A 16,635-nucleotide genomic window follows, 5' to 3' on the forward strand; every position below is an offset into this window, starting at 1 on the left:
AAACCTCAGCATCATGCAATATGCTCAGGTAACAAACCGGCACATGTACTACCCCCTGAATCTAAAATAAAGGTTGAAAATAAAATAAAATAGGCTGGCAGGGTGGCTCACGCCTGTAATCTCAGCACTTTGGGAGGCCGAGGAGGGTGGATCACGAGGTCAGGAGATCCTGGCTAACACGGTGAAACCCTGTCTCTACTAAAAATACAAAAAATTAGCCAGGCGTGGTGGCGGGCGCCTGTAGTCCCAGCTACTCAGGAGGCTGAGGCAGGAGAATGGTGTGAACCCGGAAGGTGGAGCTTGCAGTGAGCCGAGATTGCGCCACTGCACTCCAGTCTGGGAGATACAGCGAGATTCTGTCTCAAAAAAAATAAAAAATAAAAAATAAAATAAAATAAAACTATGCCTTCAATATATGCTTCCTGGGATGAAGACACCTAAATATAATGTTGAGAAAAACAAGCATGGTAATAAATACTGGATGTATTATGAACCACTTTTATAGAAAAATGTAGCTGCATATGTATACCAAAAAATTTTTACAGGATAATAGCTATAATTTCTTGGTTATGAAATTATAGGTGTGTTCTATTTTTCTGGGTGTTTTATGTCTTTATATATCTTCTTATATCTTTATATATACATACAAGTAATAAAAATGTTATTTAGTTTAAAATTACAACACACAACTCCTTTTTTCAAACACCGAATCCCGCTTTACATCTTTCATGGAAAAAGCAACTGACAACGGGCCAGAATGCCTGGCTTCTACTCCAGGCTTCCATTTCACTGCAACACATGCTTTGAGTAAAGTGATGTCATGCCTGTGGAGTCTGCTTTTTTCATCTATCAAATGAGGGTCATGAGTTGGAAATGTATTTTCTAAAGTGTGATTGACACAGGAGGTCATATTAGGCAGAACACAGAGGGTCTTTTTGATTGTTATATACGTAACATTATTTTAATTTGTATTAGGAAAAAATATCTTGCACATCCAATACACATTTTATAACATATAAATGGTTCCACTGATAGTAACTATTAAAGTAAGGACAATATTTTACATATTTTTGGCATCTATTTAATAGAAAAGTCAATTTACTGTTAAATTAAGTAAATTATGGGGTAGATGGTACACAGATACAGCAAATATCATTTGAAGATTATGAAAAAATAAGTTAAATGCTGCTGAGTGTACAACCAGGGGAAAATTTGTTCCACGGACTCAGAGTATGTGACCTCTCAGAACAAACAATAAAGGAGTGGAAGGACTCTGGGCAAGCAGGCCCAGGATCTGTACAGTCTACATTGAGGAATGAAATTTCAATAATGACAAAACGAAACATAATTCCATATAAATTCAGCTTCTTCACATGAGAGAGATGGTGCATTATTCTTCACTTCTGTTTGGAGACACAGGTTGTAAAGAAAGATCCCCTGACACATAAAAAAAAAAAAAAAACAACTTCACTCCCACCTGCAAGGCTAGGCCTGTGTCAAGGGTCCTGGCTGCAGGTTGTGGTACAGGCTGCAGGTGCTGGGGAGACACTGTGTTGCAAAGCACAGAAGTAGGTGGCTGAATCTCCAGGATGAGAGATGGGGATATTCCAAACACTACAAAACTTCTCTTTTCCAAGCAGTTCTATAAAGTTTGTTTCTCTGCTCTTTCTGGCTTCATTGAATTATGGTCAAAGACACAGGTCCTTTCCCAGGATCCTGCTGGAACCAGTGGAAGCTGACGAGCATTCTCTCACGGTAAGTACAGTTAAGAATGGCATGCATTCCTTCCTGGATACTCAGGAATGAAGGACTCTGCTCTGGCGTATGTAGTCTGTTCACCCCTGTTTAAACAGAGAAGCACAGATAGATGACATTCATTCATGGCTGACTTCTTTTGGAAGATACACTCTCTTTTCACATCTCCCACAGGTGAGCACTGAGGCCCTAACTACCCTCTATAACTTCCAGATTTTTAAATAAGATACTACACTCTGTTCTTTTTCGTATTTCCAGAGCCCAGCAACTCACAGCACAGCTCCCAAGAGAAAATCAAAAATGAAACTCCCAAAGCCTTCTTCATTTTTATCCCTCAGACTTACGAAGGACTCTGGCTGGGGTCTGGGAGCCCTCAAACACTACCAAGCCAAATCTCTTGTTTCTCTGAGTGCATATTCATAGTTCTTTGTTGCAGGAAGCTGAGCGTCTCCCCATCCAGGCGGAAACAAGATTTACTCTCCCGTGCACAGATCGCACAGCACTCTCTGATCTCTGAAGAGGTAACATGGGAGAGGACCCTGGCAGGACCAGGTGCTGATTCTCAGCCAGCTGCATCTAGCATTTATCCCTTAGATTTTTCTCTTTCCTTTTTTCTTCTCTAATACTTCCTGGGCATCTACCATGTATGTGTAAGTTGTAAATTGAATAACCAACAAGGATTCCTCCCCCAGTATAACCTAGAAAAGCTATTTTCTCCCCTTTCCAATGCAGAGCTCTGTTAAGCTCCCAGGTATGGATCTAGTTATTGGCATTGAAGCTCAGTATAAAATGATGTTATATCTGAACCCTGCTCCATAAAGCTCATGTGGATCCTAAATTACACCTGAAACAAGAAAGCTTCATTTTCTACCCGTAAGACCTATGAGATAAAGAAATAGTTCAAATAATTGAATGGAATCAGACCAATGTGAAATAAAGAGTGACTCTGAGCCCTAAATATAATAAAATATAATAATATAACCAATAGCAGGAGAGTAGAGGGTTAAGCTTTATCTATCCTTAAATGTTCTTGTTATTTTATTTCAAATTATCCTTGTTGCAATATCTCATTTATATTCAAATATATCTACCTTTGGTGAAAAATTGTTCCCTACTTCTACAATTCAATCATTTAATTAAATTCATGTAATTTAATTCAATCCTTACAACCATGTAGAGAGGTGATTGTTATTGTTATTATAATTGATGATGTCTAGGCAGCCTGAGTTTAAGTAGTTTTGTCAACGGTCAAATAATTTAGTAAATGACAGATACACTAACAGTACTTCAATGACAATGCCTTGTAATCATCACATGGAACCTGCCAATCGCTAGAGTAGGCAAGACAAACGCCTGTATTGGAACAGATATATTTTAAATGTCTATATTGGATATTCCTGTAAAAGCAAGTGAACACTATAGACAACTGTAGATCCAAACCCCGTGAGGGAAGGTCTTTTGGTGTCTGCATGTGTCTGTTTTATTCATTATTCTACTCTTCATACCTACAAAAACAACTGTTGCTTATTGTGAGTTTGATAAGTAAGTGTAAAATGAATGATGTGTGTCTGTCATTTAATGCCTAGGTTTTCTATCTCTCCATGACGCTTACTTTTGTCTTTTCTGTGTCACATTATTCTCCTAAAAATACCCCTAAAACTTAATTGCCTACATACTTGGAATTTTATCTATTGGTTAAGTTTTAATGCATTTCATCTTATTCCTCGATTACTTTGTAAGATTTTTCAGGTAAGTTCATTCCGCTTAAGAGTAACATTTTCTACTACTATCAGTATAGTCAGTATAGTCAAAGGTCCTAATACAGTACATTGTACACATAGGGGATACATATTTGTTCTCAGTGAATATGTATTCTTCTTGCTTACTTAGTAGATGATTAGGCACCAATTGAACCAAGTCAATGCAGTCTTTTTTACATTATTAACTGAAGAAAATTGGTGCCCTTTAAAGATGTTCTTAAGATTAAGAAACAAAAAGAAGTCAGAAGGAGCCAAATCAGCACTGTGAGATGGATGCCTCATGATTTCCCACAGAAACTTGTATAAAATTGTCCTTGCTTGATGAGAGGAATAAGTTGGAGCATTGTCATGGTGGAAAGGGATTCTCTGGTGAAGATTTCCCAGGCATTTTTCTGCTAAAGCTCTGGCTAACTTTCTCAAAACATTCTTCTAATAAGCAGATGCTATCATTCTTTGACCCTCCAGAAATTCAATAAACAAAATGCTGTGAGCATTGCAAAAAAACTGTTGCCATGACTTTTGCTCCTGACTGGGCCACTTTTACTTTGACTGGACCTCCACCTCTTGGTAATCATTGCTTTAATTGTGCTTTATCTTCAGAATCATAAGGATAAAGCCATGTTTCATCTCCTGTTCCAATTATTTGAAGAAATTGTTCAGGATCATTATCCCACTTGTTCAAAATTTCCATTGAAAGCTCTGCTCTTATCTGGAGCTGATCTGAGCATACTGGTTTTGACACCCACCAAGTACAAAGTTTGCTCAGCTTGAATTTTTCAGTCAGAATTGTGTGAGTTAAACCAATTGAGACATTTATAGTGTTGGCTATTGTTTCCACTTTTAATCATCGGTCCTCTTCGATTACGGCACATATGGTTAATTTTTTCTTCACAAATTGTTGTGGAATGTCTGCCACTGTGGGTTTCATCAGCATCCTCTTGTCTATTTTTTTGTTTTTTGTTTTTTGTTTTTGAGATGGAGTCTCACTCTGTCGCTCAGACTGGAGTGCAGTGGCAGTATCTCGGCTCACTGTAACCTCTGCCTCCTGGGTTCAAACGATTCTCCTGCCTCAGCCTCCTGAGTAACTGGGATTACAGGCATGTGCCACCACCACACCCGGCTAATTTTTGTATTTTTAGTAGAGACGAGGTTTCACCCTGTTGGTCAGGCTGGTCTCAAACTCCTAACCTCGTGATCCACCCATCTCGGTCTCCCAAAGTGCTGGGATTACAGGCGTGAGCTACCACACCCAGCCCCTCTTGTCTATTCTTAAACAAATTATCCATTTTGTTTAAGAACGGACACTCTGATGGTAGTTTCTTTTGCTATGCAGAAGCTCTTTAGTTTAATTAGATCCCATTTGTCAATTTGGGCTTTTGTTGCCGTTGCTTTTGGTGTTTTAGACATGAAGTCCTTGCCCATGCCTATGTCCTGAATGGTACTACCTAGGTTTTCTTCTAGGGTTTTTATGGTAATAGGTCTAACATTTAAGTCTCTAATCCATCTTGAATTAATTTTCGTATAAGGAGTAAGGAAAGGATCCAGTTTCAGCTATCTACTTATGGCTAGCCAATTTTCCCAGCACCATTTATTAAATAGGGAATCCTTTCCCCATTTCTTGTTTCTCTCAGGTTTGTCAAAAATCAGATGGCTGTAGTTGTGTGGTATTATTTCTGAGGACTCTGTTCTGTTCCATTGGTCTATATCTCTGTTTTGGTACCAGTACCATGCTGTTTTGGTTACTGTGGCCTTGTAGTATAGTTTGAAGTCAGGTAGCGTGATGCCTCCAGCTTTGTTCTTTTGACTTAGGATTGTCTTGGCAATGTGGGCTCTTTTTTGGTTCCATATGAACTTTGAAGCAGTTTTTTCCAATTCTGTGAAGAAACTCATTGGTAGCTTGATAGGGATGGCATTGAATCTATAAATAACCTTGGGCAGTATGGCCATTTTCACGATATTGATTCTTCCTATCCATGAGCATGGTATGTTCTTCCATTTGTTTGTGTCCTCTTCCAGTTAGAATGGCAATCATTAAAAAGTAAGGAAACAACAGGTGCTGGAGAGGATGTGGAGAAATAGGAACACTTTTACACTGTTGGTGGGATTGTAAACTAGTTCAACCATTATGGAAAAGAGTGTGGCAATTCCTCAAGGATCTAGAACTAGATGTACCATATGACCCAGCCATCCCACTACTGGGTATATACCCAAAGGATTATAAATCATGCTGCTATAAAGACACATGCACACATATGTTTATTGCAGCACTATTCACAATAGCAAAGACTTGGAATCGACCCAAATGTCCATCTGTGACAGACTGGATTAAGAAAATGTGGCACATATACACCATGGAATACTATGCAGCCATAAAAAAGGATGAGTTTGCGTCCTTTGTAGGGACATGGATGCAGCTGGAAACCATCATTCTTAGCAAACTATCACAAGAACAGAAAACCAAACACCGCATGTTCTCACTCATAGGTGGGAACTGAACAATGAGATCACTTGGACTCGGGAAAGGGAACATCACACACCGGGGCCTATCATGGGGAGGGGGAAGGGGGAGGGGGGAGGGATTGCATTGGGAGTTATACCTGATATAAATGACGAATTGATGGGTGCTGACGAGTTGATGCGTGCAGCACACCAACATGGCACAAGTATACATATGTAACAAACCTGCACATTATGCACATGTACCCTAGAACTTAAAGTATAATAATAATAAAAAAAAAGAAAAAGAAAAAAAAGAATGGACACATGAGAGGATGGCTGATTTTATTGGGGTGTTGAGCCTATAAATTTTTCATAACGCATCAATGATTTCACCATTCTTCCACCGAAGTTTCACCATAAATTTAATATTTGTTCTTGCTTCAAGCTTAACAGAATTCATGTTGCTCTGATAGGGGTGCCTTTCAAACTGATGTCTTATCCTTCTTAGTGCCTCAAATTAAATTCTGTGCAGATATGTTATAACAACTTAGTATAAGTTTATTTTGGTGCAAAAAAGTTTGAAATCCATGCATAGTTTTTCATAATACGCAATTTCCTTTTTCCATAAACTTTTTGAAGACACCTAGCATTTATTGAATAAAGTGATCTGAAAATTCAACAATTCACAAAGAGTGTTGAATTTATTTTTATTCATCTTTCAGTCATATGTTTCTGAATTACCTTGGCCAATTCTTCCAGCTCAATCTAGTGGCCAAATGGCAAATTGCTTATTGTGGCAGTTCTTTCTCTTCAATCGTTGGTCAAAAATTTGGTTTGGTATGTCTAACTTCAAACCAAAGGCTCAGGGATTAGGATGTTTTTGATGAATGATAACTCTGAAAATGATCTATTAGCCTAGCGAGGTATTTTCTTAGAGCGTTTTCCTCCGATGCTACACCTGTGCTGTCACAACCATAGCCACTTCCTGTCTGTGATGGTGAATCCTTTCTTTGGTCTCTCCAGCAGGTGGATATCTCAAGCAGACCCTTGGGGTTTTGTGCACCTCCCTCCAACAGTTCTCTCACTGTAGCCTCTTTCAGTACACAAAAACACATCACTGAGTTCTCCAGTTGTGAAGTGGAGATGACAAGTTGATGGATTTGCTTGTCTTCTGCAAATTCAATGAGTAGTGACCTATTGCATATTGCAGATCATGAGTCCTGATGAATAAGGAAAATCATCTCCCCACTCCCGGGCTACTTGTACCAGAACAGACTATAACTTCCAGTACTAGTGTCATAATTGCAGTCCAGAGTCACAGCCTCCTTCTCATGCACCAACACTGATGGTTTGACTTGAGTTGCTTGTCAGCAAAACCAGATTCTGAAGGAGAAAACAAAGAACCAAAAGATTTAGGATGAGTAACGTGGAACAAAGAAATTCTACTTTTACACCCTGTTACTTCTTCTGTACCAAAGTTTTGATAAGACATTTCCCAGTCCTTGGGTTTTAGAGGAAGACCATTCCCACCAGGGACATCCATCCGTACCTAGCCACATTGAAGCTGTGACCACCCTCAGGCAGCTGGAGAGCAACATGTTTGGTTCTTTCTCTAGACAGAATATATTTTGTTCCTCTTAAAATTCAGGGCTCTGCATTGTGAGGTGAGTCTGATGAAGTAAGAGAAGAGTTACTGGACTATGTGCTGCTGCTGCTGCCCCGGAATAGGGAACAGGGGTTTTCCGGTTTAGCAAGCTAGTGTGTGTTCTCTGACACTTCTCTATGTACTGGCTAGGAACCTCACCCAATGCAAACTTCCTTTGGCGCTTACCCACCCTTAATTTGATACTAAATAACTTAAATATGAAAATAAACACGGTTGGGTTGGAGGGGAAATTGATAATTCGACTGATTGCTATGTTCAGTCATTGCATCTGTGATGGAATTGAGCAATGAGGTTAAGAGGTTGGCACTTATTTTAAAATACTACATGTAATGAATTATGAAGACAATGGAAGATGTAATAATTATGTATCCTCACATCTACGTATGTTGTTGTTTCTCCTAAGGTAGAAATTCATCACATTATGCTAAGAAGGTAAAGCTGTTTGCACTAATCACTGCAAATCATCAGATCTACCTGTTAATATAGCAATATTTCTCCTATTCCCAAAGTCTGTCCAGTTGCTTATGTTGGGAACAAATGGCAGGAAAAAACTAATCCCTCTTTCTCTTTTCTACACAGAAAAAAACTAATCTTTCTTTTCTAAGAGTTTAGAATGAAGCCCTTGGACATTGAGTCCTACCTTAAAAGTTTTCTTCTTTTTCCATATTAGTTTAGACAGCCCAGCTCTGTTTTCACAGGCCCTATTAGACACTGGACTCTGATCATTAAGTTATCAAACCTTTGAATTTATGTATTTTTATTATGTCCTCTGAGACCCCAAATGAGCCACAGCAAGCCACTAGATTCTGTACATCCACTTCTGAAAGGTATGAATCCTAGGTGTCTCCGTATGTCTCCCCAGAAAAAACTATTATAGGAAAATTGATTGTGATAAGCCTTTCCTTTCTGTGAACATTAGCAGTAAGGCCATGTCCTAGGGATATTACTCAATTACGTTAAAAACAACAAAGACTCATTGCCTATTATAGCCTATTTCTTAATATAATGATTATAGCTTATCCTCCTTGTCTTAAAATGATTTCAGCTTTGTCTAAATTTGTTGAAGCATCTCCAGATCTTTCACTGAAATCACCACTAAATCTTATGATGCCACATAGAGCACAAATGATCTACTCTGTAAAAACAACCATTTTTCTACCAGTTGGTGGACTAACTATACAGTATTATTAATTTCTCTTCATAGTGTTTAACTCCATTACACTTCTCAATGAATCTTATGATTATATTTCTGTCACTCAAGAAGTGTCCATCCCAGAACAGATATTTTGGACAGTCTCATACCTAATTCTGAATTAATTTTGTTTTTAATGTCTTATCTTCAAAATTGAAAAGAAATAACAAGAGGCTTATAATACATTTACTGCTCCAGACTCCATTATAAAATCTAATTCCTTAGAAGAAGCAAAATAAATTAAAGTAACTGAATTTGTGGCTTTCTCTTTGCTATGTGCAATTATGAAAAATATATACAGTGATAGTCTGTATGTTTTAACATAGTTCACAACTCTCAAACACTATGGAGATGATGCGATTTCTTAACCTTCTTAATCTTTTCACACATCTCATGTATCGCTATAAAAATGGAAACCAGATACAAAAATTATTTGATGTCTTGATACTACTCGAAGAAAGACAAAGTTCCAAAGTATGAAAGACACTATAGAAGCTAGGTAAAAAAATACATAAGCAGAGAATCATGCTAAACATGCCTTTCTGACTAACGTCCTCATGCAAGTACCTCTTACAGAACATGAATAAAAATCCATGGAAAAATTTAGTGACTACATCTTAGATCAATTATTGATTTGTTTGATCAGTGAGCATAAGATATATCAAGGCCAGAAAGGCTGCCTGGTAGAACCAAATGATCTCCAATGAATACTCGTTTTAGCAACCTTCCAGAGACAACCCGTCACAGTAGGGATGTATTGGCTGCAATATTATACAAGTAGTTGGGGGAAAACTTTTCTAGGATAACACAGGAGGTGGCCAGTTCATGCCTTTTTTGAAACCTATAAGATTCCATGAAAAGTGTAAAAATAGAATATGAACTGGAATACTGTCACAAGGAAACAGTTAAATATCTCCAAAGGGGTTTTAGACAATTGTATTCCCTAGGGAGTTATGAGTATGCACTAGTAAGAGTTGTTTTATTTTCTACATGGGTTGAAACACTCTCTTGTGAGGAATACACAGAGCTCACAATGGCTGAACATCAATTTAATTTTGTGTTCCTACCTGTGACATTTCAAGTTATCTACATATAGGGGAAAATATTTTTCTGGGACAATTGTATAATGTTTTGCCCTCACTCAGAACTTCTCTTTTCTTATCCCCTCTTTATCCTCTATAAATAGAGACACAACACATGGGAAATATTAAAACTAAAATTAATTAGGTATCAGATATCCTTGAACTTCCATGACCTAATACATTATTACCCTTCACTCTCATGGCCCTGAGTTGTTCACCCTGACATCACAGGTTGTCTTACTATCAACTGGTGACTTGTAGGTCCGTATTACTCCTAGTATCTGGAATCATATATAGTTCATTCTTTCACAAACTTATCTAGATAAATAAACCGATTATATTCAGTCCTTATACCAACAGGTACAGTTTTCTTTCCTGGCCTTTCATTTAATCAGCCTTTATATGACCTAAGCCCGGATGAGCTGGTATTTGGAAAAAAATTCCAGAGAAAGACTGCCTTTCAACCTTGTGAAAATGACCTTATTAGGTACTATTTATTACCAATTTAACAAAGTACGAGGAATTGATCTGTGGTTACTTTTTACCAATTAGCTTGACATTATCCATCCTCAAATCACATCTGTGATGTGAATTGAGAAGTCATTCACATCACAGATATTAAATTGAGTTTCTTCAGAGACTCTTTAGGGGCTTTTCAGAAAATGAGTGCAGACTCAGATCCTTGAAACACATGTGTAGGTGGATAAAGTAGACAGCTCCATCCACGTATAATCGAACAGTATTATCTAGATGATGGAACCACTGGCTTTTATACTATCCTTGCATTCTTTTGTTTTTCATCCTTTTAGTGGTATTTTTCAACTTTAATGGTACAACATTGCATATATCTGTAATTTTTTCTACTTTGTTCTTTCATTAATAACACAATTTGCTTAGGTACAGTCTTTACTTGAGGTGATAACCATCCTAACACTTTTCACCTCTACAAAGCCACAGCTAGTGCAAAAAAATTTAAATAATTGTGAGATATGTCATTCTATGCCAACTCCTGAGAAAATCCAAGTATTAACCATACCAAATTAAGATGACTAAAATAAATTTCGATCAATAAACTTAGCCTTAAAATGTTAGAAAAATATCTATTGATAAAAATTTAGGGTAGAGTTGGTACAACTAAACTTGATGTGTTTAACTCTGATTATAGGAGTTGGTTCAATCCTCAACTGAACCTCTCCATTATCGATTGCCATATCGTTTCCTTAAACACTATACTTGCCATAGTGTTTCTTTAAACTATAAATCAAGCCTCCAAAGAAACTGAAACATTTGAAATGCTGAGTTATTCCTACAACATGACAAAAGTTTAAAACATTCAGGTATAGAAATAACAGAGTGGTAGCAGAGATGATGATCATGTATGTGCCCAATGGTGTGTGCTTTCTCTAACCAAGATTCAAACTTTTCAAAAGATATATATTGTACAATTCCATCCATGTGACATCCAGAAAAAGATAAAAATATAAAAGAACAGACCACGGTTTGCAAGGAGTTTGAGATGGAGAAGGTGTGATTTCACACAGACAGCGCAAAGGAGTTTTTGGGGTGAGCAATCTGTTTCATACCATAATTATGTAATGGTTATATCAAACTATACAACATATCAAAATTCAAATTTCACACATTGAACTGCATATCAAAATGTGTTCCTTTTTATGTGGTAATTTTAAAACTGAAAATTGTAAAAATTGAGAAAATAAAATAAAGCAATTGATGTGATTTCTATCTTTCTATCTGGAATTCTGATTTTCTTTTTCAACTTGTGAAAAAGATAGCACCAGGCATGCCAACTGTGGTGGGAAAAATAAGGGTCCAAAAAAGTTAAGCCCCAGTCCCTGGAATCCATGAAAGTTATCTTACATAGCCAAGGGAAAAAAGACATTGCAGATATGATTAAGTAAAAGATCCTGGGATGAGAAGTTATTCTATATTATATGGGCCTTAAATGTAATCACGTGTATACTTATAATAGGGAGGCAGACGGAGATGACAGAAGAAGAGAAGCAGTGCAACCACAGAGGCAGAGATCAGAGTGATGGAGCCACAAGCCAAGACATGCAGACAGCCATCAGAGCTGGGAGAGACAAGGAACAGCTGACCTTTCTTGTCCAGCTGTTTTAACCCTAATTTAATCTAATTACTTTCCCTATAAGAACAAGCCATAACAGCCATAACTCAGCCAGGAGGAATTATTCTCCTTATGCCAATTGCTGATTAGATCCATCCTTAGGAAGAATATAAGAAATCTTGAAATTAGCCTACCCTTGACCACAGGTAGGAGAAATAGGGAATTAATTATTTATGCACCTTCTTTATTTCCACTGATTTATCTAAAATGCTGAAACATGTAACTCTTTTAAAAGAAATTGTGGTAGTAAAGTTTAATTCAGTCAAAACATGAAAATGAGGTAGGGAGATTTGTAGCAAGCTGTCTATAAATTAACCATTGGTCCAAAGGCCTGTTGTAATCCACTAATAAGAATTGAGTAAGATAGGGCCAGTTGCGGTGGCTCATGCCTGTAATCCCAGCACTTTGGGAGGCCGAGGCAGGTGGATCACTTGAGGCCAGGAGTTCGAGACCAGCCTGGCTAACATAGTGAAACCCCGTCTCTACTAAAAATACAAAAATTAGGCTGGGCGCAGTGGCTCACGCCTGTAATCCCAGCACTTTGGGAGGCCAAGGCAGGCAGATCACGAGGTCAGGAGATCAAGACCATCCTAGCCAACATGGTGAAGCCCCATATCTACTAAAAATACAAAAAAATTAGCTGGGCATGTGAAACCCTGTCTCTACTAAAAACACAAAAAATTAGTTGGGCATGGTGGTGCAAACCTTTAGTCCCAGCTACTCGGGAGGCTGAGGCAGGAGAATCTCTTGAACCCGGAGGCAGAGGTTGCAGTGAGCATTAGATCTCTTGAACCTGAGAGGCCAGGAGGCAGAGGTTGCAGTGAGCCGAGATTGCGCCACTGCACTCCAGTCTGGGTGATAGAGCTAGACTACATCTCAAAGAAAAAAAAGGAATTGAGTAAGATAGCTGAAAAATGTATGTAAAAAAATTCCCATTTACCACAGAAAGAAAGATAAAGGTGGCAATAAAAATTAAATGTGTAGGAATAAGTTTATCTGAAAACAATAAAGCTTCAGGGAGAAAGACATAGAAAAATGAAAAGAAGCCGGGCGTGGTGGCTCAAGCCTGTAATCCCAGCACTTTGGGAGGCCGAGACGGGCGGATCACGAGGTCAGGAGATCCAGACCATCCTGGCTAACACGGTGAAACCCTGTCTCTACTAAAAATACAAAAAACTAGCTGGGCGAGGTGGCGGGCGCCTGTAGTCCCAGCTACTCGGGAGGCTGAGGCAGGAGAATGGCGTGAACCCGGGAGGTGGAGCTTGCAGTGAGCTGAGATCCGGCCACTGCACTCCAGCCTGGGCGACAGAGCGAGACTCCGTCTCAAAAGAAAAAAAAAAAGAAAAGAAAAATGAAAAGAAATGTTATGTTCTTGAATAATCAGGTAATCAAACATACATTTCTAAGAAGTTTTATACTTCAAAAATCAATTTTTAAGTTTAATTTAACCACAAAGCCTAAATTAAAATTTTGACTACTGTAGCATAATTAACTTTTTTCTTTTCTTTTTTTTTTTTTTAACAAACATCTACTGACTATTAACTGTGTGAAAAAGATTGTGCTGGGTTCTGCAGATACAGCAGTTATTAAAACACACATCTCTTCTTTCTAAATTCTATGAGAGAGTAAATACTAGCATATTAATAAGAGTTGAAAATAATAGATTGGCAAGTCTATTCTGAAGCTCACATTCTCAAATTACATCCTATCTTAATTTCCCTCAGACACACAAGCAATATATATATTCACTGGACTCTAAAGGAAAACCCTAGTCATATTTTCTTAACAAAAAACAACAGGTGGAAAGGGATGTCATATTTTACCACAAGTATAGAGAAGAAAAAAATAAAAATTAATGTGACTTATAAAAATTTATTAAACATAAATAATAAATTAAACATAAATGTTTGAGGAGAGAACATGATAAAATGAAGAATGCTCAATTCACAATATTATAATAGTAAGTGAAAAAAATCCTGATTCTAATTATAATAAAAATCTATGAAGTGACTAAACCAAATATTAGCAAAACAATATCTGAGTATAGGATTATGAATTTCATATTTTATGTTTTTTACATTTTTTTCTTTTTTCTTTTTTTCTTGTTTTTTTTTTGAGATGGAGTCTTGCTCTGTCGCCCCAGCTGGAGTGCAGTGGCGCGATCTTGGCTCACTGCAACTTCCGCCTACTAGGTTCAAGCCATTCTCCTGCCTCAGCCTCCCAAGTAACTGGGATTACAGGCGCATAGCACCATGCCCAGCTAATTTTTTGTATTTTTGGTAGAGATGGGGTTTCACCATGTTGGCCAGGCTGGTCTCAAACTCCCGAGACCCTCCTGCCTCAGACTCCCAGAGTGCTGGGATTACAGGTATAAGCCACCGCGTCCGGCCTAATTTTTGTATTTTTAGTAGAAACCGGTTTTCAACATCTTGACCAGGCTGGTCTTGAACTCCTGACCTTGTGATCCACCCTCCTTGGCCTCCCAAAGTGCTGAGATTACAGGCATGAGCCACCTTGCCTGGCCTTTTACATATTTTCTATATTTGTCATGTAATACTTTACAATCAGAACAAATAACTAAAATGATTTTCAAAAGACAAGAGTGAATAGTTCATTCATAATAGGGATTGTGATATTGATATTAAGGGGTTATTTATAGCAGAGGAGTCTGAATTGATAGGAAAATGTAAAGTCATCTTTAAGGTCTAGATTTTTAAATGATTCCCTGTAAGAATCTACTGAGCAGAGCCTTCTGATTGCTGAATGAACACATGGAGGTGCCTGGAGGAAGGCACAGCCAGAGAAGGCATGGAAGCTCGGCATCCCCTCCCCTACACCTTACCCTAGACATCTCTTCATCTGACTCGTCATTTTTTACTATGTATGTCAAAACATCATGTTGCATACCTTAAACATATACAATGATATAAATGTTAGAAAAAAGAATTCATTAGGCAACAATCAGCCAACAAAATGCCCTAAACCTTTCCACGTCACCTTGAACCTAACCTTTTCATTATATGCTTTTAATGTCAATATGTTAGTTTCAACTTGCAAACAAACAATATGACAAATGCTATACTTGAAGGTCTATGACAAAGGAAAGGGGTTGCAGCTTCAGCTCCAGTCTCAGGTTTGTGTACGGGTAGCAGGTGCCTGGGAAGCAATGTGTACTTGCTGCGCAGAAGTAGACAGCTGAGTCTCCAGGTTGGGTCTCTGTGATGTGCAGGGAGAAATGTTTGGCTGTCTTGTTCAATAAAACAGTAATTCTTTGGTCTTTCTTTTCATGCACATTTGAACGAATGTCTATAATGAACTGAGGTCCTTTTCCAAGTTCTTGCTTATACCAAGGGAAGTAGTTTGAGGCACTGTCTGAATAAGTACACTTGATAACAGAGCTGTCTCCCTCCTGGACACTCAGGATTGAAGGATGCTGCTCCACACTCTCTCCATTCACCGCTATGCAGAAAGAAAAAATCAGAGAAAAAAGAGGGATTGTTAGGTCATTACTCTCTAGAATTATTTTTCATACTAAAGAGAGGAAACCTGAATAAAACAAGTCTCCACTTTGAACTTCTAAAGAATATTCACTAATATACTCTGTTACCCAAATACCCTCAACTCACAGTTCAGCTGCAGCCACAAGAATATAAATACAGCTCGAATGGATGTCATCATTGTTCTTCCCAATTAAGATCAGTCATTGACCTGCAACCTCCAGTTATAAGAGTTACTTCTATCATCAGGTTGTCCCTTCTCTCCTCTAACAACCATAGGGGTTTCTCACGTTGTGTACCCAACCAATAAGAAAAAGGCTCTGCTTCTACCATGAACCTATTCATTCAGGACACGCTAAATGAACCCTCTATTCTGCCTCAGCAGAGGAGCACTACCATCTTGTGGTCACATCCCTAACTACTGAACTTGCTGGTTGAATGTTTTTCTCTAACCCTATGAGGCACTCAGGTGCACAAAAGCAGCAATGAGTCAAACAAACTGGGTGTTCAATCAGAGATTAAATGCACAGTAAGAATGCAGAGATCTAACTCTATAATTATGCACACTACTGATTCACTATTCATAAATTATAAAGAAGTAGATGCTGTTGATGTTTATTCAATGATGGGCTGAGTTTATATGTTTGAAATTAAGAAAATACATAAACAAAGAAAAAATAATGCCTTCCTTTTAGGTTAAGTCTACCATCATGACTTGTTTGTTATGGAGAAAAACTCTTTCTTTAAGCAATATGTAAGCCAAAGATCAGAGCAAAAGAGAGAGGACCACTCAATATTTCAAGTGCATATTATCTCAGGTTCTGCTTCTCCAAGCCTGGTCTTGACCATGACCTTCCTATTCCCAGAGAATTGATAGCACCAACAATCAAAGTGTTGAATATTTCTTCAGTAAAGATGGCTTTAATAAAAAGTAAAAAATTAAAGTACAATGATAAAGGAGGAGGGGGACAAGTTCCATGAGTTATTAATACTCCAACAACAGGAATAGTTTGACCCACTGACTGGGCTGGTTTGCGAGGAGAAATCTGGCATATTTTAAGAAGTATTTTCCTATTGCTATGTGTCTTGCTTTCTGCA

The 16,635-nt window shown here is 38.0% G+C and overlaps 1 gene segment (V, D, J or C); it reads right to left on the reverse strand.

Annotated features, from left to right (window-relative positions):
* LOC117070016 overlaps positions 1-15,878 on the reverse strand; it is a 705,780-nt gene extending 689,902 nt beyond the window's left edge. The window contains 2 exon segments of the V gene segment in view: positions 15,215-15,499; positions 15,667-15,878. Of these exon segments, the coding sequence occupies positions 15,215-15,499; positions 15,667-15,718 (337 nt within the window).
* Positions 15,879-16,635: the final 757 nt, after the last annotated feature.

Source organism: Trachypithecus francoisi, unplaced genomic scaffold (assembly GCF_009764315.1).
Source record: "Trachypithecus francoisi isolate TF-2019V2 unplaced genomic scaffold, Tfra_2.0 Lachesis_group3, whole genome shotgun sequence".
NCBI lineage: Eukaryota > Metazoa > Chordata > Mammalia > Primates > Cercopithecidae > Trachypithecus > Trachypithecus francoisi.